This window comes from Nerophis lumbriciformis, linkage group LG08 (assembly GCF_033978685.3).
Source record: "Nerophis lumbriciformis linkage group LG08, RoL_Nlum_v2.1, whole genome shotgun sequence".
In the NCBI taxonomy this organism is placed as follows: domain Eukaryota; kingdom Metazoa; phylum Chordata; class Actinopteri; order Syngnathiformes; family Syngnathidae; genus Nerophis; species Nerophis lumbriciformis.
This window is the reverse complement of record NC_084555.2, coordinates 18436829-18464436: the sequence shown is the minus strand read 5'-3', so window position 1 is coordinate 18464436 and position 27608 is coordinate 18436829. Positions and strand designations below refer to the sequence as shown.

At 40.3% G+C, this 27608-nt stretch overlaps 1 protein-coding gene across 1 annotated transcript in view; it reads left to right on the top strand.

The window, feature by feature from the left end:
- Positions 1 to 27608, top strand: part of ltk (leukocyte receptor tyrosine kinase) — a 132096-nt gene that overhangs the window by 94195 nt on the left and 10293 nt on the right. The window contains exons 16-25 of the mRNA XM_061968382.2: positions 5083 to 5268; positions 5426 to 5524; positions 12604 to 12765; positions 12843 to 12956; positions 16059 to 16245; positions 19804 to 19894; positions 20026 to 20090; positions 24146 to 24275; positions 24343 to 24440; positions 24509 to 24601. Coding sequence (XP_061824366.1) covers positions 5083 to 5268; positions 5426 to 5524; positions 12604 to 12765; positions 12843 to 12956; positions 16059 to 16245; positions 19804 to 19894; positions 20026 to 20090; positions 24146 to 24275; positions 24343 to 24440; positions 24509 to 24601 — 1225 coding nt within the window. The remainder of the gene's footprint in view (positions 1 to 5082; positions 5269 to 5425; positions 5525 to 12603; positions 12766 to 12842; positions 12957 to 16058; positions 16246 to 19803; positions 19895 to 20025; positions 20091 to 24145; positions 24276 to 24342; positions 24441 to 24508; positions 24602 to 27608) is intronic.

Sequence of the window (27608 nt, the reverse complement as noted above, 5' to 3'; positions counted from 1 at the left end):
GCATACTGCTGTAAATGTGTGCAACACCTAGCAGCAGTCCCCCTGCTACGATGTGGACCTTCCCATGTGGGCGCCTTGTGATTCTGCTAATTGCACCAGAATGAAAATGAGTTTTCCTGCAAACGTAATTGAATAGCAGGGAACGTAAATTGTAAGTCGCGCACAGTGAGCTCAGTTTGTTGATTGCATATTCCTGTCAAAGCGCTCTGTCACAATGAGTGCTTATGGCGAAGGTTTAACCTGCTAAATTCACTCACTGGAACGTCAACAAAGGCAGACAAGTGGCACCAGAGCCAAACATTCTGCAGTGTTCTTAATTTGACCTAACATGGAGCACGAGGCGATGGTCTCCATACTGCATACTTCTCTGGCTGCTAGGCCATAAACAAGTGGATGAGACGGTAGGCTGTCTCCAAGACAACCCCCTGTGTCTTTAAACAATGCATCTTACAGACTTTTACAAGCACTTCGAGGCTTGGTTTGTTCAAAGTCTAGTGCGTTGAAAGTCGTCGGTTAGAGTTTGATTTGTTTGGACTTACAAAATTTCAGAAAAAACATTGAGATCATCTGTTCCCATAATTAAACATTAATGAACTGTTTTACGTCATATTTTAACATTTTGAAGTGTTATACTGTGTAAAATGAAGCTAATTCTTATTTGTAAAATATCAACATTAACATTTTTAATCACAGTAATAATGATAATGGATTCATCCGCATTAAATGTGTTTATTTTGACAGCCTCCGTGAAAACATCTTCTCAGTTTTAGCTTTGACTACGAGCGATCAACTATGGCAGACGTGTTCAAAAAGGTGGATCAGGTCATTTGTAAGAAGATGACACTTTAAAAAATACACGATTAAAGAACTAAAAAATATACAAAACCCAAAACCAGTGAAGTTGGCACGTTGTGTAGTTTGTAAATAAAAACAGAACACAATGATTTGCAAATCGTTTTCAACTTTTATTCAATTGAATAGACTGCAAAGACAAGATATTTAATGTTTGAACTGAGAAACGTAATTTTTTTGCAAATAATCATTAACTTAGAATTTAATGGCAGCAACACATTGCAAAAAGTTGGCACAGGTGCATTTTTACCACTGTGTTACATCACCTTTCCTTTTAACAACACTCAGTAAACGTTTGGGAATTAGGGAGACCAATTTTTTAAGCTTTTCAGGTGAAATTATTTCCCATTCTTGCTTGATGTACAGCTTAAGTTGTTCAACAGTCCGAGCTCTCCAATGTCGTATTTTACGCTTCATAATGTGCCACACATTTTCAATGGGAGATAGATCTGGACTAAAGGCAGGCCAGTCTAGTACCCGCACTCTTTTACTATGAAGCCACGCTGTTGTAATACGTGGCTTGGTATTGTCTTGCTGAAATAAGCAGGGGCGTCCATGATAACGTTGCTTGGATGGCAACATATGTTGCTCCAAAACCTGTATGTACCTTTCAGCATTAATGGTGCCTTCACAGATGTCTAAGTTACCCATGCATTGGGCACTAATACACCCCCATACCATCACAGATGCTGGCTTTTGAACTTTGCGCCTATAACAGTCCGGATGGTTATTTTCCTCTTTGTTCCGGAGGACACGACCTCCACAGTTTCCAAAAACAATTTGAAATGTGGACTCGTCAGACCACAGAACACTTTTCCACTTTGCATCAGTCCATCTTAGATGAGCTCGGGCCCAGCAAAGCCGGCGGCGTTTCTAGGTGTTGTTGATAAATGGCTTTCGCTTTGCATAGTAGAGTTTTAACTTGCACTTACAGATGTAGCGATCAATTGTAGTTACTGACAGTGGTTTTCTGAAGTGTTCCTGAACCTATGTGGTGATATCCTTTACACACTTATGTCGCTTTTTGATGCAGTACCGCCTGAGGGATTGAAGGTCACGGGCTTAGCTGCTTACGTGCAGTGATTTCTCCTGATTCTCTGAACCTTTTGATGATATTACGGATGGTAGATGGGGAAATCCCTAAATTCCTTGCAATAGCTGGTTGAGAAATGTTGTTCTTAAACTGTTGGACAATTTCCTCATGCATTTGTTCACAAAGTGGTGACTCTCGCGCCATCCTTGTTTGTGAATGACTGAGCATTTCATGGAAGCTGCTTTTATACCCAATCATGGCACCCACCTGTTCCCAATTGGCCTGTTCACCTGTGGGATGTTCCTAATAAGTGTTTGATGAGCATTCCTCAACTTTCTCAGTCTTTTTTGCCACTTGTGCCAGCTTTTTTGAAACACGTTGCAGGCATCAAATTCTAGATGATGCTAATATTTGCAAAAAATAACGTTTTACAGTTAGAACGTTAAGTATCTTGTCTGTGCAGTCTATTCAATTGAATATAGGTTGAAAAGGATTAGCAAATAATTTAATTCTGCTTTTATTTACGATTTACACAACGTGCCAACTTCACTGATTTTTGGGTTTGTATTTCAACTGACTTACATTAACAATTCACACAATGTACGTAACATTTAAGCAAACACGCCACAGTGTACACGTCATTTCTAGTCCTTCAACAATCGCCATTTCTTCTGAATCAAAGATATATATCTTCATATATTACACACAGCCTAATATTTGCGCACTATTGACTTGCAATGTAAAATGCAATCAAATCCAAACATTAAGCCACCTGTTGTGATGACTTGTTCACTTCCGCTGGCAGGCTGCATTTTTTCCTGCGCACACAAATGCCGTATCTCACGCAAAGATGATGTAAAAGTCGCAATCACGTCACATTCAGGTCGCATTGCGTTTAGACACTTTTGAAAAGATTAGATCCGGATTACCTCCTGATGTGGCCCAAATCTGATGAGAAAAGATCAGATTTGAAGCACTTTGGAGCATTTAGACTGGCAAAAAGTATCCGATTTGTGTGACCTAGGGCAGGGGTCGGCAACCCGTGGCTCCGGAGACGCATGCGGCTCTTTGATCACTCTGATGCGGCTCAGCTGCATACTTGCCGACCCCCCCGATTTTCCCGGGAGACTTCCGGATTTCAGTGCCTCTCGCAGAAAATTCCCGGGATTAATATTCTCCGATTTACACCCTTACAATAATATTAAGGGCGTGCCATGATGGTACAGCATTTAGCGCCCTCTACAATCTGTATTAACAGCGTGCCAGCCCAGCCTCTTGTTATGTGCATCTTCTGCTTGCACACGTAAGTGACAGCAAGGCATACTTGGTCAACAGCCACACAGGTTACACTGACGGTGGCCATATAAAACAACTTTAACACTCTTACTAATAATGCGCCACACTTTGAACCAAAACCAAACAAGAATGACAAACACATTTCGGGAGAACAACATAAACACAAGAGAACAAATACCCAGAATCCCACGCAGCCCTGACTCTTCCGGGCTACATTATACACCCTTGCTACCACCAAACCCCGCCCCCACCCCAACCCTGCTCCCTCACACATCAACCCCCCCCCCCCCCCTCTGTGCGTCGTTTGAGGTGGGCGGTGTTTGGTAGCGGGGGTGTATAATGTAGCCCGGAAGAGTTAGGGCTGCATGGGATTCTGGGTATTTGTTCTGTTGTGTTTATGTTGTGTTATGGTGCTGATGTTCTCCCGAAATGTGTTTGTCATTCTTGTTTGGTGTGGGTTCACAGTGTGGCGCATATTTGTAACAGTGTTAAAGTTTTTTATACCGCCACCCTCAGTGTGACCTGTATGGCTGTTGACCAAGAATGCCTTGCATTCACTTGTGTGTGTGAAAAGCCGTAGATATTATGTGACTGGGCCGGCACGCAAAGGCAGTGCCTTTAAGGTTTACTGGCGCTCTGTACTTCTCCCTACGTCCGTGTACACAGCGGCATTTTAAAAAGTCATAAATTTTACTTTTTGAAACCGATAACGATAATTTTGAAACCGATACCGATAATTTCCGATATTACATTTTAAAGCATTTATCGGCCGATAATATCGGCAGTCCGATTTTATCGGACATTTCTAATTATAATGGTTATTTAAAAACTAAAAAAGAAAATTATAAAATAATTCCTGGCAAACGTCAGTCAAAAGCAATTATAATTGCCGGTTTGTATTATTTTTTAACATTGCATTTTTATTTAAACACTATTTATTTATCTATCTATCTAATATTAGTATTAATATTTATTATTATTTGAACAAAAATTTTCACATAACTAAACTTTTTTTTTTTTTTTCAGTGTAGCCCTAATCACATTTGGTAATGTTCATTTGGAGGCTGTTTATTATTTACAATTTTTTAAATATGCTACGGGCAGGCAAAAAAAAAGTTGTCCTGCACTTTGGACACCATTAATCTTTGAGAATGTGGAGATGGAAAATTATAGCTTTTGAATGAACTATTAAACATTCTTACTGTAAGTGAACTACACGTGTAAAAATAAGCTAAACCCTGTTCAAATAAAACATAAAATGTGTCCTCAACCTTAACTTTTTAAAGTTAAAAGTTAAAGTACCAATGATTGTCACACACACACTAGGTGTGGCGAAATTATTCTCTGCATTTGACCCATCACCCTTGATCACCCCCTGGGAGGTGAGGGGAGCAGTGGGCAGCAGCGGTGGCTGCGCCCGGGAATCATTTTGGTGATTTAACCCCCAATTCCAACCCTTGATGCTGAGTGCCAAGCAGGGAGGTAATGGGTCCCATTTTTTATAGTCTTTGGTATGACTCGGCCGGGATTTGAACTCCCAACCTACCGATCTCAGGACGGACACTCTAACCACTAGGCCACTGAGTAGGTAATGTTGAGGAGAATGCAAACATTTATGGTCTACCTTATGTTTTGTCATATTGTATTATTGCTATTACCAATTTAGCCATATTGTACTTACCAGCCAGGACAGAGACAACTAGAACCAAACAATCTCTATTAATCTATGGTTATTTGTTTTCTTTTGGCATCACTGGTACCCTTTTGTTTGACAAAAAAGTGAACAAGTCAAAGTTATGACACAATAAATCTAAACTAATATCTTGTACTTTTGTTATGATTGTGTATAAAGATACTGCATTACAAGGATGTAAAAACTGTCCCGTCTGTGTCCCTCTAAGGTGGAGGTGGAGGCTGGAAGGACAGTCCCGTCGCTGACCCCGTGGCAGGCGGGTCCCTGGTGGAGGGCGCCAAGGGGGGTGCAGCATGTGATTTGGCCCAGTCGAAACTGGGCTGGTCCACCTACGGGGGTTTTGGAGGCGGAGGTGGTGCCTGCACTTCTGGAGGAGGCGGAGGCGGGTACAGAGGTGTGACTACTCATCGATTTTTCTTTTCTGACTGATTACTTTGCAATCCAAACGTTTTTTAACAGCGAACGAGGCAAAGACGAGCATATAGTCCTCCAGTGCAACGCCCACATACTGTATGTATTACACTGAAGGCTATGGACCATTTTTGTGACAGGAGGTGACGCTGCACTAACAGACGACATCACAGCTGATGGCCGCGATGGAATCTCCTTCATCAACCCGATTGGCGAAATTTACCTGCAGCCTCTGGCAGGTGAGTTATAATGCTACATTTTAATAGAGCTAAGACAGTTGATGAGGATATACTGTGTAACCCCACACTGCTATCCTACAGATGGCCTCAAATGCTTTATGGTCTCTTTTAGGGTTGTCCCGATACCAATATTTTGGTACCGGTACCAAAATGTATTTCGATACCTTTCTAAATAAAGGGGACCACAAAAAATGGCATTATTGGCTTTATTTTAACGAAAAATTTTACGGTACATTAAACATATGTTTCTTATTGCAATTTTGTCCTTAAATAAAATAGTGCACATACAAGACAACTTGTCTTTTAGTAGTAAATAAGCAAACAAAGGCTCCTAATTTAACTGCTGACATATGCAGTAACATATTGTGTCATTTATCATTCTATTATTTTGTCAAAATTATGAGGGACAAGTGGTAGAAAATTAATTACTTGTTCATTTACTGTTCATATCTGCTTACTTTCTCTTTTAACATGTTCTATCTACACTTCTGTTAAAATGTAATAATCATTTATTCTTCTGTTGTTTGATACTTTACATTAGTTTTGGATGATACCACAAATTAAGGTATTTATCCGATACCAAGTAGTTACAGGATCATACATTGGTTATAATTTAAGTCCGCAAGTGTCCAGGGACGCATTTCCTGAGTTTATAAACATAATATACATTTTGTAAAAACGAAAAAAGATTTTGTGATGCTAAAAAAATATCGATGTAAGATACATAGTTGTATCGACTAGATGCGCTCCTATACTGGTATCATTACAGTGGATATTAGGTGTAGATCCACCCATGGCATTTGTTTACATTTTGACGCCGGTGAGTTATGGTGTGTAGTGAAGCATGTTTAGCTATTCCTCGTCCTGCAGGGATGATACATGTAAGAAACTCACTGTTTGTTGCCTTGGAGGTGAATATTAGTGATTTAGAAGCAGCTAAAACACTGCAACAGGGCGTTTCAGTGTTATAACTTCACCTTTATCGTTACTTTTCTAAGCCAAAATGCGTACATTCTCCCTTTTCTGTCTACACACTGTGTCTGTTTGTAAGTACTCTGTGATTGTGTGCTGCCGAACATGCTCCTCTGCTCGTAAAACCAGCAATTTGGCGACGACGCGCCGTCATGCGCGTTAGAAAAAGAGGGGTGCGGGGACCGGTATTTTTTAGAGACGGTATAGTACAGAATAAGATTCATTAGTATTGCGGTACTATACTAATACTGGTATACCGTACAAACCCTAGTCTCTTTGCTGATGGAAGACTGTGGTCAGGTGCACCTGGAATAAAAGTTCCTTCTACCAGTTGAAGTGGCGATGAAAGTGCTTGACAATTGCTAATGCTATAATTATAGCCAGGATTATAATTCACATAAACCTGCCTTTGAATATTCATTATATATAACAGTCACTCCAGGATTTCCACCTCTTAAATTTTTAGCAATCCACCGGACTATTGCGCGGCCTCGCAATTTTGTCCAATTCCCTGCTATTTCCTCACGTTGGACAATTAAATTTGTCCCAGCTGCTCTCAAACGCTACACAACTTGTCTAACCAATACATCGTTGCTCCCTTGTTTACACTGACGGAGATGGAGATGTGTGATGATAATATCTTCCCGGAAGTGCGGGTGAACTTCATGCTGACCACTCATGACACTTCTAATGTGGATACAGTGAAACCTTGATTTATGAACATGGTTAGTAAATAAAAACTTTTGTATATTGAAGCAATGTAAACATGAATACTATGTGCCAGCCTCAAAAAAAGTCCATTGTTTTAGTAAAAGTTTGTACTTGGAACACAACATAAAGTTATATACAGTACTGTATATGAAACAAACATAACAAGGGGGTGATGGATGAACTATTTACTAACAAAGCCTTTGTCAATTTGTCAGTTTACCAACTAGGTAAACTGTCCTTGTAAGCAGTCACCCTGCCGACACGCACACACACTGTCACTAGCCCTGTGGTGCGCCCACAGTTTGAAATCAGTAAAGTAATTCCAACAACCAGGTCGTTCGAGGATTAGGTGTAAAAGATAATAAATCAATTTTTTACCATGTCTGTTGGGGGGGGGGCGTGTAGGAGGTTGTGGATACTTCCTTGATGTTTCAAACCACACATTTATCTCCATTGCTTTCCTTAGACTCATATTGGGGTAGCAAAACTGAGTAAAATAAATGTTGTAAAGTGGCTAAAAAAAACATAAAAAGCACACAAAGTAGTACCTAGCACAGGGGATCGGTCGCTCAGCTTGCCCACAATTGTTGTGCTGCCAGGCACACAATGGATGGATGAACCATTCGTACACTGAGACAACAAAGCATATTTTTATTCGGTCTGTGGCTCGTAAATAGAAAAGTTCATACAATGAGGTGCTCGAATCTTAAGATGGCTATATTGCCATTTAGTGGAGTTAATTTAAAACTACATCAGGAGGTTTACTACAGCAATAGTTCTTTCTGCTAATTTGTTTTTAGCGGTGGCCATTTATTCTAGTACACCACTTGCCCGGCAACCAGAGGAGACGGTGCTGTAATTGAATAATGGCGTTAACTGGCGCATTTACGTACGTCATATTCATATCGTTAGCGTTTCTTCGCCGTGGACCTGACAAGTACAAGAACCTGATAGCACGGTAACACCCGCAAAAAAGAAACAAATCAGACCTGCAAATTGCTTCAGGACCATTTGAGATATGATAATGATATGATAATTATACTCATGCAATTTCAGCCCCCGACAATAACCACAGGTGCATCAGGGGAAAACGTGAGTGAACACCCATCATATGAGACCGAATATTACATCGTGATCTCTGGGGTATATCTTAGCAAGCCACATAATTGATCCCTTCACTCTCTGTCTCACCAGTCTCTTGTTTGCTTTTTTTTTGCTCATTTAAAGCTTTGTCATCTGACTCTGATTACTGAGTGGGAGGCACAGGACTAATTTAGAGCCTCATGCTGCCACTTGTCCTTGCTGCAAACTTCCATCTGTAAGATTAGTCGCTTTTGTCTTTTTTATTCTTTTTCCCAGAAAAACGGCTGCATCTGTCGCATTAAAGACATTAAAAGGTGAGATCTAAGGAAAGCAAACGAAAAACAAACCCTTAATTATGCTATTATAAATTCTGGTCTTCAAGAAATGGCTTGGTTCATTCACTGGCCAGGGCATTAGGTACACCTGCAATACAAGCAGATACAATCAGTTTTTTCACAGCGATATTCATTTAACAATATTAGTGTGTTTGTTGTGTAGAACTGTACTGCATAATATATACAGACGCACCGCATGTGAATATGTGTGTGTGTGTGTATGTATATATATATATATATATATATATATATATATATATATACACACACACACACAGGTATATGTATATATATATATGTATGTATATATTAGGGCTGTGAAGTGATTCGTTTTTTTAAATTAAATTAATCACACGCTAAACCTGTGATTAATCATGATTAGTCACAGGTTTGTTACAGTACAGCGGGGGAAGAAAACGGCACAGATGCAGGGACATAGTTTAGCTCTATTTATTATTTAAATAAAAAAGGAAATGAGGCGTGTAACTAATCCAAAATATGTATGTGTGTGACTATGTGTAATGATTACATGTTGAGTTTTACCGGGAGTGTTGAGCGAGGTGCGGAAGTTCATGGAGGGCAAGGCAAGCTCGAAGGTCCAGGGACAGACAGGAGGTCAGGGGCAAGAGCGAGGCGTCAAAGTCCGTGTCCAGGCGGGAGGTCGAGATCCAGGAAAGCAGTCAGGGAACCAGGGGGAATACGGGGAGACGAGATACACAGCTCGTAACCAGGGAACGGAAGGATGCTGCTGGATGGCGACAAGGGGCACAAAACAAATGAACACGGAGGGGGAGAAACACAGAGAGAGAGAGAGAGTGCGCATAGAGCTAGACATGTGTAGGCTTACTGTACGGAACAGGTAGTGACGTTCTGGCCCGGAATGCAGGTTTGCAGTGGCTTAAGAAGCGTGGCATCTCATCAGCTTCAGGTGTGCAGATTGCTGATTGATTGCAGCCGCCTGCTGCAGCAGGAGATGAGCGCCCGCGGAGCACATAACAGAGTGCACTGAGGAATGCGCAGCGGCATGCGCTTGCACCGTGACAGGGTTATTTGCTTTCATAAATAAAAATTTGCTTAAGAAAATACTTGGGTATTTGGATACAAATCAATTTTGTGGTGAGAATGTGATACAGAAACGTTGTTTAAATATTTCACTGTCAAAGCAAGTCATTGCTTTGCTCAATGTAAGAATAGTACAGTAAGAATTAAGTGCAGTTTTTTGTTTTTCTTGTCTTAAATATAAATATTTCTTGCTAACAAATTAACAAATTTCTTTAACAGGAGTCTGTCCTGCTTTTTAACTTAAGACAGAATACTTTCAGTGTGCAGCTTTATGATAGAACAGGGGCCGTATTTATCAAGCGTCTTAGAATTACTCCTAAGAAGTCTGCTAAGAGTTGACTTATGAGTAAAGAAATTCTTCGCTGAAAGCTGCACTTAAAAGTTAGTTATCAAGCGTCTTACTCACACTTTCAGCGAAGTGTAGGACTGAATCTTAAGTGTCACACTCAGAGCTGAATTACGACATTACTATGTGCCGTAAACGGAATTTTAGGTGACGTCATTTCTGTGTCCATAGAAATGACCAATCACGGAAGGGAATCCCTTGTCTAAGAATAAAGAAATATCTTAGAAATATTTAAGTGGACAATGGGAGTGTATATTTTGACAATAAACTACAAAATAATAAAAAATTAAAAAAAACAATATTGGCAATGAATCAAAAATAAATGTTTCCTTTTCTTTCCAATTCATTTTCCCAGTGGCGAGATATCGATGCATTGTGATGACATTTAGTTCTTGCTGTGAAAGCTCTGCTGCGTGATGTTGCTGATGAGATGACGCTCCTTATTAAATCTGTGACAAAAATAATACCCGCTCTATCGAAACGATACCGTTTGATCAGCTGCTTGTCATCAAACAAAGCCAGGACATCCTTCCGCTCCCTGAACGTTCGCGCACGTCTCTCTCGCCTCAGTGCCACCCCCCGCTGGCAACTCCTAACCACTTAGGACACCTCTGAAGGTCTCTTAAATATCGTGGAGAGTAGGAGTGATTCTTAGACTTAAGAAAGTTGATAAATAGCTTTTATTCTTAAGTTTGAGAGTAGGACTAAATTTCGCAAATTCTCAGGACTTAAGTGTAAAATGGCACTCTAAGACGCTTGATAAATACAGCCCCAGATCTCCAACTTTCATCACTATGAAAACTAATGTGACAAAAAGAGAGGTGAGATATTTGTTGTTTATTAATATGACTGGCAATTGTGCTTTATTCATGAAGAAGATCTCCTCTAAGTGAGGTTATTGTATTTATGCTATATTGTGTAATTTGTCATTAAATAAACGCACCACACACTATCATAGCTCATTAAAGTGGAATAAATGACACGCCACTAATAGTTGACGCCAAATACCTCTCTTCTCCTTCCAAAGGATGCAAACTGGATGTGTAATATTCTTATTGAATGCCGACGTACACTCAGTAACAAAACAAACACACTCCATAAATATTGCGCAGATTGCAACCATAGACAGACATCACAGCAGAACACTTCTACTTTAACTTTTATACACTTGCTTTAGTTATCTGCTGCACTGAAAAGATGCCTGCTGCGTGCACGTTGGCGACTGTGGCGAAACTTCCAAGTCAAAACTGGCGTGTGATGTCACGATTTACCTTTTTTCCTTTACATTTTTTGCTGCTGTGAATACAGAAATTAAATGAAATTATTAGTAGAGTGTCCGCCCTGAGATCGGTAGGTTGTAAGTTCAAACCCCGGCCGAGTCATACCAAAGACTATAAAAATGGTACCCATTAACATACTTGCCAACCCTCCCGGATTTTCCGGGAGACTCCCGAAATTCAGCGCCTCTCCCGAAAACCTTCCGGGACAAATTTTCTCCCGAAAATCTCCCGAAATTCCGCTTTCCCACAATATAAACAGCGTACCTGCCCAATCACGTTATAACTGTAGAATGATGGAGGGCGAGTTCTTGGTTTCTTATGTGGGTTTATTGTTAGGCAGTTTCATTAACGTCCTCCCAGCGCGGTAACAACACACCTACCGTAAAGCAGTTCGTCTGCCGTAAACAGCAATGTTGTGACACTCTTAAACAGGACAATACTGCCATCTAGTGCATTTGATGAAAACACTTTTGTGCGTGCCACACAGCAATGCATCATCAGAGAGGACGTTCAGTATGGTTCGAAAAATAGTGACAGAGAATAGAACAAGGATGGACAATTCAACCCTTAACTCAACAATGAGTAGATGAGTGTTATGTGTGTGTATATGTGTAAATAAATGAACACTGAAATTCAAGTATTTATTTTATATATATATATATATATATATATATATATATATATATATATATATATATATATATATATATATATATATATATATATATATATATAAAATAAAATAAATATATATTTATAGCTAGAATTCACTGAAAGTCAAGTATTTCTTGTATATATATATATATATATGAAATACCTGACTTGGTGAATTCTAGCTGTAAATATACTCCTCCCCTCTTAACCACGCCCCCAACCACGCCCCGCGCCCAACCACGCCCCCCGTCCCCCACCCCCCGCCTCCCGAAATCGGAGGTCTCAAGGTTGGCAAGTATGCCCATTAAGGGTTAGAATTGGGGGTTAAATCACCAAAAAGGATTCCCGGGCGTGGCCACCGCTGCTGCCCACTGCTCCCCTCACCTCCCAGGGGGTGATCAAGGGTGATGGGTCAAATGCAGAGAATAATTTCGCCACACCTAGTGTGTGTGTGACAATCATTGGTACTTTAACTTTAACTTAAGTAATATCTGTGAAATGGAGAAGGGGTATGAGATTAAATAAGCTCTGTTTATTCCTACTCCTTTTTGGGACTTACTGTGAAACTGTAAATATGTCTGTGTAATCTTGTTGCCATGTTCGAAGTAAACATAAATGTATGTTTGTTTCTCAAAGCAATGGAGAGTCACGGCGAGTGTGAGATCAAGGTGCAGCTCAACTGCAGCCTTTGCCAGTCACAAAGCTGCAAGCGTGATGAAGTTACGCACCTCATCCTCTGCCTGTGCCACGACGATGAGTTCCTGGCCGGCGATAACGTCACATGCATTGGTACAGCAGGTGAGAAAACCCTTTGAAAAAAAAAAAGGTAAACTTCCATGTTTTCTATATAAACATACACCCATCTTCTCTACCAGCAGCTCCTCAAGTCCCACCTCCGCAGGGCCACATGTCGACCACGTTGATCCTGGCTGTTCTCACCTCCACCGTCGTCAGCGGAGTCGCGTTGATCTGCGCCGGCGTCCTCCTCAGTAAGAGAATCGTGCAGTTTTGCGCCGAATCTGTGCCTTCCAGCTTTCATCGGCTGTAAGGCGTCAGTACACATGCAGCGCCTTTATGTGTCACTGCTGAGTATATACAATATATACATATACAGTATGTACAAATGGTAGTAAAACTACATGAAAGGTAAGCTGTTAAGAAATAATTTTGTCTTGAAAGAACCACCCTTACATGAATGTCAACCATAAACTAAAAAAAGGGGAAGAAAAAGTCATTATCTCTACAATGAAAATGTATTTTGCAATGCACAAATGGATTTCATGCACCCACAGGCATTTCTTTTCCTTAGTCGCCAGTTTTAGTAATTGAAGAAATGTGCATTAATTTTTCTTAATTATTTACTTATACTCTCAATGGAGGATAAAAAAATAATTAAATTAGGGGTTTCCGGTGAGCCCCCCCTCAGGGAATATAAAATAATACTGTATAAGACAGAAAGTATAATACAGAATTTTCGAGTATCGCTTCACATTTTTTTTACATAGTCACTGCAGAAACTACAAATCAATTCAGTTTGCCTTTAGGAAAATAAATTTGTTCCGCTGGTAAAAATCTTTTTTTTAACTGTAACACTGTTTGAATGTTAAATTCGTTCTTTGGTGTACCACCAGTGGTACACATGCCACCAATACAAGATAATATGTATTGCGTATTTGTTGGTGTCACTTTTGCTCCACAGTCACTTTTATAAGCTGTTTTTTTTCTGGAGGCATTCTTAGATTGCAAATGAAACCACACCCCACCCTTTCCAAAAGTATCATCATTTATCTTTTGAAAATGTGCACTGCTTAAATATGTATCTTAAATTTGTCACTGCTATGTTTTTTTCCAGGCACGGTTGAACATAAACTTCATAAACACAGATTCACCCGGCCACTACATTAGTGACACGCTGTGATCGATTCAAATTTACTGTAGATACCCTCACAAAAGCGTTTTCAGCAGCATTTTTTTTAGCTCCACCTTCTCTGGTTGAGCGCTTTACTTAATGACGTCACGATATAGCCAGACTGCAAAACCCAGCGTACAGAGGCAAACAAAACTATGTGCAAATTCACGCCAAAATGCATGACTGCTTTTGCATTGCTTAACAGGAGTATCCAACACTGTAACAACATTATTAAGTCAGAAAAGACTAAATTCATTATTGGTCCTCTTTAAAACATTGGCAAATATTTCTAATGATAATTTCTAATTATAAGTTGCTATGCGGTGGGTACCAGTAGACACTTCACTTACAGGAACAGTCCAAAGTGTGGACACACTTCCTCATTAAATAGTATGCAAAAGTGTCTCAAAACTTTTGTCTGGTATTGTGCACATTCACCACTTCTGTAAAGTTTAAAAACAGCACCATCCACAACGAATGTAGTTGTATTAGCAACAGTATTGGACATCAAGGGATTCCATGGCTGATAATTTGAGCACATTGACGACAACCAGCATATAGACAGATGCAAAATCCAAATTTTTTAATTCAAGGCCTCCTCAAAAAATCTTCCTATAACCAAATATTCGCTTTCAGTCCAACTGCAACCAATAAGTGGTACATTTAGTAAGTAAGCACAAAATATAAACAAGTCAGCACAATGCATATGCACAACTGATGCCATTAAACTCTCATGTAGGCGAGAAGTTCCAACGAACAAGCTCAGCTAAATCAATTTGAAATACATTTTATTGGTGCTTGGCTCCTTCCAAAACAGCACAATTTTAACATGTAACATGCCTTTTAAGAAGAAAAACTAAGTTTTAGATAAGAAGTACTGTATACAATGTACAATGAACAACTAGTATAGTATTTTTGTGAAGTGATGTAACAATAATGTACAGCATTTAACTTGGAGACTGGACTTCTACAATATCTCCTTCCAACTGATTCCTAGTCAAACACAGCATCAGCAGCTTTTTTTATGGATAAACATCGACTGTTCAGATATTATTTTAACATTATTCGCTGTCTTTAGACTGACTCTGTTTGTGTGGTGCAGACTAGCAGCGATATGCTTGGTTGGTGTCATGCTCAGTTATGTTTTTGATCAACCACTTATTTATTCAGCAGTGTCCTTCAGACTCATTTTCTTCCTTACCATGGTTGGAGAACAAATATGTCAATCTCTATAGCTATAAGCTAATGCTAGCGAGTAAGTTGTTTTGGCCGAATCTTCCAGGGTTCATTGTGACATTTTCTATATCAGCTAATGGTGGGGGGTGTTTGTAATTAAAATACTTTCTTGCAATTTAAAGCATAACAGTTAGCCGAAAGACAGCTCTTATCTCAAAACACTCTTAAGTTGAGGTACTACTGTTCATATGAAATATTACCTTTCAGTTGCACACTAATGCGAACTCTCATATCAACATTGTTTATCTTTGTAAATATATTTTTTGTATTAGATGTCATTAGGCGTACCTAATGATTTGGCCAGTGAGGGTATGTGAATAATGGGAATATGCACTATGAGATAGATGTACACCTGCATACAATGGCAGTGTTTCCCATAAGTAACGGTGTTGTGTGCAATTGTGTGATTTGAATAAAAATACACCAACAAAGACAATGTGGTTAGTCCATTTTTTTTGATAGGTTTCAAAAATAAAAGCTCCACAGGTTAATGGTGTCTCTTCACCTGAGCTCTCCCCCATGCAGGGAGGTAGTCTGTTCCCCAGGCGCCGCCACCCCCGCACCCATCTCCTACACCCCACCTCCCAACCTCCTCCTCCATCCTCCTTCCCCCTACCCAAGACCCTTCGCATCTGCACCTGGGCGGTGGCTCGACGGCGCCTCTTACCTGCATGCAACGCCACCCTCCCTGGCAGACTACCAACCTGCATCGGGGGCCGCGGCGGGTGAGTCCCAGCTCACGAGTGGAGGATTTGTAGCCAAGGAGAACACAACCCACATTTGCATCTTTTAGAAATGATAAGGAGCAGTAGAACTGTATGCATTGACCCTCCTTGTGTTACCGCTCCTCTCTTACGCGAATTCCACACAAGATAATTTGCTGTTTTTTTATGCTTTTCCTGGACTTAGACACATTTAAAAATGTTCTATTCAACTTTGTCCCCAGTGTGGCACCGTTGGAAAAACGATCTGCAGGCAGTGAGGGGCCGCCTCCAGAGTCCCGAGTACAAACTGAGCAAGCTCCGCTCCTCCACCATCATGACGGACTATAACCCCAACTACTGCTTCGCCGGGAAGGCCGCGGGGCTCAACGAGCTGAAGGAAGTGCCGCGCAAAAACATCTCGCTGCTCAGGTACGGCGCATGTCTTTTGTTTGATGTCGTGCTTATCTTGGCTGCAGCCGGATCTTATCCCAGCTAACTATGGAGCACGAGGGTACACCCTTGACTGGTTGCCAGTCAATCTCAGGACACATATACTACTCAAACCAGCTCAGCGGCCACTGCCCTCTCAGCTGGGTGTTCATTTAAACCCACACAGTCTGCTCGTAAGGTAGTACCATTACATGACCACCAGGGCCCTCTTTCTGTAGTCATTCTATATCAATGATAACAATTGTTTGTTAAAGGCCTACTGAAATGCGATATTCTTATTTAAACGGGCATAGCAGGTCCATTCTATGTGTCATACTTGATCATTTCGCGATATTGCCATATTTTTGCTGAAAGGATTTAGTAGAGAACATCGACAATAAAGTTCGCAACTTTTGGTCGCTGATAAAAAAGCCTTGCCTGTACCGGAAGTAGCAGACGAGTAGCGTGACGTCAAAGGTTGTGGAGCTCCTCACATCTGCACATTGTTTACAATCATGGCCACCAGCAGCGAGAGCGATTTGGACCGAGAAAGCGACAATTTCCCCATTAATTTGAGCGAGGATGAAAGATTTGTGGATGAGGAAAGTGAGAGTGAAGGACTAGAGGGCAGTGGGAGCGATTCAGATAGGGAAGATGCTGTGAGAGGCGGGTGGGACCTGATTTTTAGATGGGAATGACTAAAACAGTAAATAAACACAAGACATATATATACTCTATTAGCCAGAACACAACCAGGCTTATATTTAATATGCCACAAATTAATCCCGCATAACAAACACCTCCCCTCTCCCGTCCATATAACCCGCCAATACATCTCAAACACCTGCACAACACACTCAATCCCACAGCCCAAAGTACCGTTCACCTCCCCAAAGTTTATACAGCACAAATATTTCCCCAAAGTTAGGTACGTGACATGCACATAGCGGCAAGCGATCAAATGTTTGGAAGCCGCAGCTGCATGCGTACTCACGGTACCGCGTCTGCTATCCAACTCAACGTCCTCCTGGTAAGAGTCTCTGTTGTTCCAGTTCTCCACAGGCCAATGGTAAAGCTTGACTGTCATCTTCAGGGAATGTAAACAATGAAACACCGGCTGTGTTTGTGTTGCTGCAGTCGGCCGCAATACACCGCTTCCCACCTACAGCTTTCTTCTTTGCTGTCTCCATTGTTCATTGAATAAATTGCAAAAGATTCACCAACACAGATGTCCAGAATACTGTGGAATTTTGCGATGAAAACAGACAACTTGCCACCATGCTGTCCCAAAATGTCCTCCACAATCCGTGACGTCACGCGCTGACGTCATCATACTGAGACGTTTTCAGCAAGATATTTTGCGCGAAATTTAAAATTGCACTTTAGTAAGCTAACCCGGCCATATTGGCATGTGTTGCAATGTTAAGATTTCATCATTGATATATAAACTATCAGACTGCGTGGTCGGTAGTAGTGGGTTTCAGTAGGCCTTTAATTTGTGTTGTTGTGAATTATTACGCCAGAACAGATCGTCTGACTCATCAGGTTGAGTTTGAAATAGTGCAGTCAAACGATATGTATTGTATATATTTTAATCTAATTACCGTATTTTTCGGAGTATAAGTCGCTCCGGAGTATAAATCGCACCGGCCGAAAATGCATAATAAAGAAGGAAAAAAAACATATATAAGTCGCACTGGAGTATAAGTCGCATTTTTGGGGGAAATGTATTTGATAAAACCCAACACCAAGAATAGAAATTTGAAAGGCAATTTAAAATAAATAAAGAATAGTGAACAACAGGCTGAATAAGTGTACGTTATATGACGCATAAATAACCAACTGAGAACGTGCCTGGTATGTTAACGTAACATATTATGGTAAGAGTCATTCAAATAACTATAACATATAGAACATGCTATACGTTTACCAAACAATCTGTCACTCCTAATCGCTAAATCCCATGAAATTGTATACATCTAGTCTCTTACGTGAATGAGCTAAATAATATTATTTGATATTTTACGGTAATGTGTTAATAATTTCACACATAAGTCGCTCCTGAGTATAAGTCGCACCTCCGGCCAAACTATGAAAAAAACTGCGACTTATAGTCCGAAAAATACGGTAATCACACACTTGAACCTTTGGTAACACTTTAGTATGGGGAACATATTCTAAGTAACAAAGACTTAATTTAGAGTTATTTGGACACTAGGGGAACATGTTCTAAGTAACAAAGAGTTTAGGGTTAGAGTTAGGGTTAAGGCCATATTAAGGCCATGCAGAATAAGGCTTAATAATGACTAATTAAGAGCCAATATGTTACTAATTTGCATGTTGATAAGATAGGCTCCAGCGCCCCCCGCGACCCCAAAGGGAATAAGCGGTAGAAAATGGATGGATGGATGGATAAGCAACTAATTAATGATGAGTATGTTCCCCCATACTAAAGTGTTACCGAACTTTTGATTTGATTAATTACAGTAAATTACTCACTTGTATGATTTAAGTGAACTTAAACTGTGTTTTGACGCAAACGCAATTTCATTGTCGGAATGTCGAACACAAACATTTTTTAAACGTTTTACTTAAGGCTGTCAAAGTTAACCCAAAGTAACGCTAATTTCCTTTAACACAATTTTGTGTGATGCACGATTAACATTATATGTAAACATCAGCCTACAAGGTAAGTGCGGGAAAACACACTTAGCTTGTGTGGCTTACAGTCCGGAAAATGTTGAAAATTGCAGGATTAATCCACATTTATACATGATTATTACGATAATGTTTTGTGATTAATGTGTGTGTTAACGTGGTTACTTTGGCAGCCCTAGTTTGCAAGCAACACTTGTCATGTGTACCCGATTGAATGGAGGTAAAAAGGATTTTTCATACTTTTCATTTCTAATAGGGATGTCCGATAATGGCTTTTTGCCGATATCCGATATTCCGATATTGTCCAACTCTTTAATTACCAATACCGATACCGATATCAACTGATATATACAGTCGTGGAATTAACACATTATTATGCCTAATTTGGACAACCAGGTATGGTGAAGATAAGGTACTTTAAAAAAAATAAAATAAAATAAAACAAGATAAATAAATGAAAATGAGTAAAATTAACTGTTAAAGGTTAGTACTATTAGTGGACCAGCAGCACGCACAATCATGTGTGCTTACGGACTGTATCCCTGCAGACTGTATTGATATACATTGATATATAATGTAGGAACCAGAATATTAATAACAGAAAGAAACAACCCTTTTGTGTGAATGAGTGTAAATGGGGGAGGAAGTTTTTTTGGGTTGGTGCACTAATTGTAAGTGTATCTTGTGTTTTTTATGTTGATTTAATTTTAAAAAAAAATTAAAAAAAAACAAAAAAAAAAAACGATACCGATAATTAAAAAAAACGATACCGATAATTTCCGATATTACTTTTTAACGCATTTATCGGCCGATAATATCGGCAGGCATCTCTATTTTCTAAAGTGTTTTTGTTCATCCTCACTTTCTACTTTTTTTTTACTTCTCCGTTTTCCTTTGCAGAGCTCTCGGCCACGGCGCCTTTGGTGAAGTGTATGAGGGTCAGGTCCTCGGCATGAGCGCTGATAACAGCCCCATGCAGGTGGCCATAAAGGTCAGTTAGTTGCACCCACATGTCAGACGACGGTGGTGTTTGTCACACAAACCACTCCAGCAATGCTGTTCCTGCTGCGTGCAGAATACATATCAATGCTGTCGCTAATGACGCTTCTTCCAACTCCGCAGACCCTTCCAGAAATCTGCTCGGAACAGGATGAGATGGACTTCCTCATGGAGGCACTGATCATGAGGTACACTTCCAGCATCCATCTCACAATCCCCACGACACAAAGAACGCTCCTTGAATTGACGTAATGGGAGAGTAGCATTCCTTGGCATCTGGTAAATGTCTGCATAATTCATATAACATCATGAGCAGCCATTAATCAAGATTAAACTAACTCTCGTTATCATCTATGTCAAGCCGTTACAGCTCAGTAAAATATACATCAAATCTACAATATTTCAGTTGATTTAGCGAGCTCACTAATGTTCCCTTCTCCAAGCATCTGTCATGTATTGGATGGTTTTATCTAATCACATGCTGCTGGTTTCCATCACAGCCTACGTCCTTTCTTTGCCTCAACAATTAATGCACTGCTATGTTTTCTATCTCCACGCACACCCATCACTTTCCAATTCCTGCTAGCTCGACATCAACATGAAACTTTGAGGGCCAATTCACGTACACACACTGTGCATAAGTAGGAGCTCAGAACCCTTTGCTAATCCGATTTCGACATATTATATTCCGCTCTATTGTATATCTTCTGGATAATGACGTCTGCCTCTAAAGTGGTGTTATGGTTTGCACATTTTGCCCCTCACATTTTCGGGAGGGGCACTGAAATTCGGGAGTTTCCCGGGAAAATCGGGAGGGTTGGCAAGTATGACTACCATTGGTATCAATACTTTCGACTTTTGCATCGGCCCGCCCACCCATAATACATAGTATACACCAGTGACGTGTGGTCACTGGAGGCGGGGCCTCACCTGCCATCATGGAAAGAAAAAAAAATTAATTAATTTGTTATATGTATTCAGTGATTATACTATAAAGTTATTTTCCATTTAACTTCACCAGTTTTAGATTATTTTTATTCAAAATCGCTGAATTTTCACATTTGCCGTTCAAATACTGAGAAGAGACGGTGCGGTGATCAGCAGCCAGTTGAGGCACGTCACTGAGTTGTGCCTCAACATGGATTGCGGACTCGGCTAACTGCTGGCCTGCTGTGCAGTGAGACCGTATTGCTATATGAATTATATTATGCATTTCCATAGTTTAGTTAGCTGAGGTATATAATGTACAGTGTATTTTTTCAACAACTGTATGTGTGTAAAGTATTTCTTGTGCTGAGCAATCATAAAACTGCTGCGAAGACGCACTGTGTGAGGCTCGCAGTAATCCCGCTTCCTGGTGCCGGTTAATGAACCCCCGCCGCAGAATGCACCCCCCGACGGGAGCGCCACACCAACCAAAGCCCACACCCAAACCCTCCACGTGCAAGACCGAATCCACCCAAAAAAAGTCACTTAACAAGAAGCCAAAAAGTGCAAAAACAACAATGCTCGCGCCGGAGGAGCCGTGAACGACTGCAGGGAAACATTAGGTACACCTGCAGACTGTAGCACGGATTTCATATTTCATTCATTCACAACTCCTCCAACACGAACACCACTGTTCCCGCACTTATAAGTAAAGGTAAGACCATAATAACGTTTTTTTAATTAAATGTGCTTTTTTGTGTGCTACAGTTTGTATGTGTAAAGTTAAAGTTTAGTTAAAGTACCAATGATTGTCACACACACACTAGGTGTGGTGAAATTTGTCCTCTGCATGTGACCCATCCCTTGATCACCCCCTGGGAGGTGAATGGAGCAGTGGGCAGCAGCGGCGCCTCGCCCGGGAATCATTTTTGGTGATTTAACCCCCAATTCCAACCCTTGATGCTGAGTGCCAAGCAGGGAAGAATGCTGGTATGAGCTTTTAAACATAACCCGTTAACTGCTGCCAATCAAATGGTGAATAAGATACTCTTTAGGGTTCATATGTTTGTAAATCTGACTGTGATGAAGTCAGTGCCTCACCAGCCATGAACCTCACCGCACGTCACTGGTATACACATTGAAGTATAAGTGTGGAAGTGTACGACTTGAAAAGCTGTCTTAATGTTAGTAATGCAGTTATCACCTACAAAACAGTTTAATCAGCACAAGATGGATGGCATGAAGTGGTGATGGTTATACAGTATATACTGTATGTGTGGAATTGAGGACATGTGCATGATGCCTGTTCAGTACACTGTCATACATGGGTGTACTTCACTACCAAAACAACGTTAGCACCAGGACCACCTTCTGTGCAAGAAACCTTCTCACCTTCTGATGAATCCAAAAACGCTCCTTTTCTCAGCACAGAGGAACAATCAGTTCTGCAGATAGGAGTTAAATCCAACAGAAAACCTGACTGGCTTATAAATGATCCTGTGCAGGGTCAGAAATTCAACTTTAAACGCTGCTTTCTTTTCTTTCCAAATCTCATTGGCCCTTTTTTTTTTATATTGTTTTATTCATTAGCTTCTTGTTTTTCCTCCAAGACGAGCTATATTTCTTGCTACTTTTTTTTTTCAATATGACTTTAAAGCAGAGGTATTTAAAAAAAAAAATGGATCTGAAAACAGCAACTTCAAAGGCACTATGGTGAAACATCAGTCAGGCAGACGATGGATTACCTCTTTTTTAAAGTGGACCAGTCTTGACATCTCATATGTTAAATTTGCTGTAGGCTAAATGGTGTACTGTTGGTGTCTTCAGTTCTGACGAGTTTGACACCGTGTTACCTTTTTTTTTTTTTAGCCGGACCAGCCTGGACACTTATTATGTTAAATTTGCACTAGGTCAGAGGTCGGCAACCCAAAATGTTGAAAGAGCCATATTGGACCAAAAAATAAAAAATAAAATCTGTCTGGAGCCACAAAAAATTAAAAGCCTTATAAAAGTGTAATAATGAAGGCAACACATGATGTAAGTGTCTATATTAGCCATATTAGCCTACTATCAAAGGCTGACGCATATCTTCGTTGACAGAAATGTTATATCTCAGCTGCATTCCGGCGGAAGGCGGGGTACACCCTGGACAAGTCGCCACCTCATCACAGGGCCAACACAGATAGACAGACAACATTCACACTCACATTCACACACTAGGGACCATTTAGTGTTGCCAATCAACCTATCCCCAGGTGCATGTTTTTGGAGGTGGGAGGAAGCCGGAGTACCCGGAGGGAACCCACGCAGTCACGGGGGGTATTTTAATTTTTATTCCACACGTTTTTGCAACATTGGAAATCATTAGTGAAATGGAGGCTTCTCACAGGATGAGATAACTTCTGGTAATTACTGACTTAGATGGCCAAAAGTATAGATGTTTGTGTCCAAGTTGAAGGAAACGGCGGGCTGTCTTCTTCTAATGAATTTATTACAATCTTTGCAAGCTGGCTAATGTTTGCTGTGATCTGGAACAACAAGACACACAAACAATTATCAGAAATGCAGCCAATATTACATACATATAATGTGTCATGAGACATGCAAACATAAATTAAATACACAGAGGTCATAAGTAAAGGAAATTAAATGAGCTCAAATATACCTACAAACAAGGTATAATGATGCAATATGCACATACAGCTAGCCTAAACAGCATGTTAGCATCAATTAGCTTGCAATGGATTGACCAAATATGCCTGATTAGCACTCCACACTAGTCAATAACATCAACAAAGCTCACCTTTGGGCATTCACGCACAGCATAAAACATTTGGTGGACAAAATGTGACAAAGAAGGAGTGGCATAAAACACGCCTTTCTGTGGCAGCATCGGAGAAAATTGTACATGTAAACAAACTACGATGAGTTCAAGGATCGCTGAAATTAGTAGGACAAAATGGTGCTTGCCAAATACTCATCAGTGAATCATGTATTAACTTAAACTGTGGGATTTCTAACAGTTAGGAAGGTTTGTTCTACAGAAAATATATTAAAACAAAAAACAACATTTCTTCATCTTTTTCCATGTTCACACATCTCTGAAAGAGGTCCAGGGAACTAGGTGAAATGGTGTATTAGGGGTGTCTTCTTACCATGTATTTTCTAGATCCTTAATCTTTAAAGATGACATTTTTTTGTCAGGTGGACCAGCCTGGACACCTCATGTTAAATGTTCACATGGTTAAATGGTGTATTGTTGGTGACTTCTGACCATGTGCAGGTTATAATTGAGTGTTGATGTGTCTCCCTGTAGCAAGTTCAACCACGAGAACATTGTACGCTGTATCGGCGTCAGTCTCAACATCCTGCCTCGTTTCATCCTCCTGGAACTCATGACGGGAGGAGACATGAAGACCTTCCTGAGGAAGAACAGACCTCAACGCGTAAGTCTCACACGCAGTATTTGTTTTTTTCTTGTGTGTTGTTTGAAATGAGCTATGTTGTTTCCAGGGCCAAGTTCCTCCCCTCAGCATGCACGAGCTGCTGCAAATGGCGAGAGACATTGCACGTGGGTGCCGTTATCTGGAGGAAAACCACTTTATACACAGGTGTCGTTGATACAAACCTTGAGGTTCATAAACGCCTTGTTTTAACATATTACTGTATGTCTCCTTAGAGATATTGCTGCAAGGAATTGCCTGCTCACCTGTCCCGGACCGGAAAGGGTGGCCAAGATTGGAGACTTTGGCATGGCCCGAGATATTTACAGGTTAGTATGCTAATGAGCTAATGCTACATCAGCACTGTCACTGCAAAAACATACTTAACCACGTTTATGAATATGCATTAATACTAGAGATGTCCGATAATATCGGACATTATCGGCCAATAAATGCCTTAAAATGTGATCAGTTTCAAAAAGTAATATTTATGACTCTTTAAAACGCCGCTGTGCGGAGTGGTACACGGACGTAGGGAGAAGTGCAGAGCGCCAATAAACCTTAAAGTGAATGCAAAGCAAAATTGGTCAACAGCCATACAGGTCACACTGAGGGTGGCCGTATAAACAACTTTAACACTGTTACAAATATGCGCCACACTGTGAACCCACACCAAACAAGAATGACAAACACCTTTCGGGAGAACATCCGCACCGTAACACAACATAAACACAACAGAACAAATACCCAGAACCCCTTGCAGCACTAACTCTTCTGGGACGCTACAATATACACCCCCCGCTACCCCCTACCGCCCCACCTCAACCTTCCCCCCAACCCCGCCCCCCTCAACCTCCTTATTCTCTTTCAGGGAGAGCATGTCCCAAATTCCAAGCTGCTGTTTTGAGGCATGTTAAAAAAAATAATGCACTTTGTGACTTCAATAATAAATATGGCAGTGCCATGTTGGCATTTTTTTTACATAACTTGAGTTGATTTATTTTGGAAAACCTTGTTACATTGTTTAATGCATCCAGCGGGGCATCACAACAAAATTAGGCATAATAATGTGTTAATTCCACGACTGTATATATCGGTATCGGTTGATATCGGAATCGATAATTAAGAGTTGGACGATATCGGAATATCGGATATCGACAAAAAAGCCATTATCGGACATCTCCAATGAATACCATTTAAGATCGTACTGCAGTCTTGTATGTGATCCAGCCATGACTTAACCCAATTTGGTCGGTTACAAGTATTGAATATATCGGTACAATATAAGCAAAAAAACTAATTAAATTGGCTTGAATCTAAAATGTCTGATATAAGCACTCTGATAGAAGCAGCCAGCTACCATCTTAATGGCCTCAAATAAGCACAAAAGCTTGGTCTTTTTGTGTTATCGTGATATAATTTACAACACTAAACATGGTAAGCCATGCTACACAACAGCTAAGCACACAAGCTAGACTTACGTAAGGTGTGTTCTAAATGGAACAATATCGCAGTCTAAAACATCAAATATGTCCAAATAAACATCCATCCGTCCATTTTCTTCCACATAACCGAGGTCGGGTCGCGGGGGCAGCACCCGAAGTAGAGAAGCCCAGACTTCGCTCACAGATTTTCCCGGGAGGATCCCCAATTTGTCCTGGGTCTTCCCCATGGTCTCCTACCGGTCGGACGCACCCTAAACAGCTCCCCAGGGAGGCGTCCAGGGGGCATTCTGACCAGATGTCCAAACCACCTCATCTGGCTCCTCTTAATGTGGAGGAGCTGTGGCTTTACCAGAATGACAGAGCTTCTCACCCTTTTTTTAAGGGAGAGCCCCACTACCTGACGGAGAAAACTAATTTCAGCCAGTTGTACCCGTGATCTTGTCCTTTCAGTCACAACGCAAAGCTCATGACCATAGGTGAGGACAGAACGTAGATCGACCGGTAAATTGAGAGCTTTGCTTTCCGGCTCAGCAACCATACCATACACCATATAAACAAGTATCCAATATTTATCAAAGTCTCCATGGTGTATCAGAATGTATCCAGTAACAAATGTGTCCGCATCATTCCACTTACTGCATCATGAGCTTAACTTAACAAGTGTCAAATAATTATCAAAGTCTTCAAGACAGAAGCATAATAAAAAGTATTTAGTAACAAACATGTTAACTTACTGCATCATGAGTGAAGTGAATTATATTTATATTTGAGTGTATTTATATATATATATATATATATATTAGAGATGTCCGATAATATCGGCCTGATATTGTCGGCCGATAAATGCATTAAAATGTAATATCGGAAATTATCGGTATCGTTTTTTTTTATTTTTGGTATCGGTTTTTATTTTTTTTATTTTTTATTAAATCAACATAAAAAACAAGATACACTTACAATTAGTGCACCAACCCAAAAAAACTCCCTCCCCCATTTACACTCATTCACACAAAAGGGTTGTTTCTTTCTGTTATTAATATTCTGGTTCCTACATTATATATCAATATATATCAATACAGTCTGCAAGGGATACAGTCCGTAAGCACACATGATTGTGCGTGTTGCTGGTCCACTAATAGTACTAACCTTTAACAGTTAATTTTACTAATTTTCATTAATTACTAGTTTCTATGTAACTGTTTTTATATTGTTGTACTTTCTTTTTTATTCAAGAAAATGTTTTTAATTTATTTATCTTATTTTATAAAAAATTTGTAAAAGTACCTTATCTTCACCATACCTGGTTGTCCAAATTAGGCATAATAATGTGTTAATTCCACGACTGCACATATCGGTTGATATCGGTATCGGTTACATACTCGGGGCGGTATAGCTCGGTTGGTAGAGTGGCCGTGCCAGCAACTTGAGGGTTGCAGGTTCGATCCCCGCTTCCGCCATCCTAGTCACTGCTGTTGTGTCCTTGGGCAAGACACTTTACCCACCTGCTCCCAGTGCCACCCACACTGGTTTAAAAAATGTAACTTAGATATTGGGTTTCACTATGTAAAGCGCTTTGAGTCACTAGAGAAAAGCGCTATATAAATATAATTCACTTCACTTCACATCGGTTGATATCGGTATCGGTAATTAAAGAATTGGACAATATCGGAATATCGGATATCGGCAAAAATACATTATCGGACATCCCTAATATATATATATATATGAGTTAAACTTAATTAATTAATCCATGCCAATATCGGTATCGGACAATACTCAAGTCTCCTATGTTGGTATCATATCGAAAGTGAAAACATTTTATCGGGAAAATGAGTATGGCACAAGTAGTTAGGTCCAGTAAATCTCCTTGTATATTGTAAAGGTCCAATGA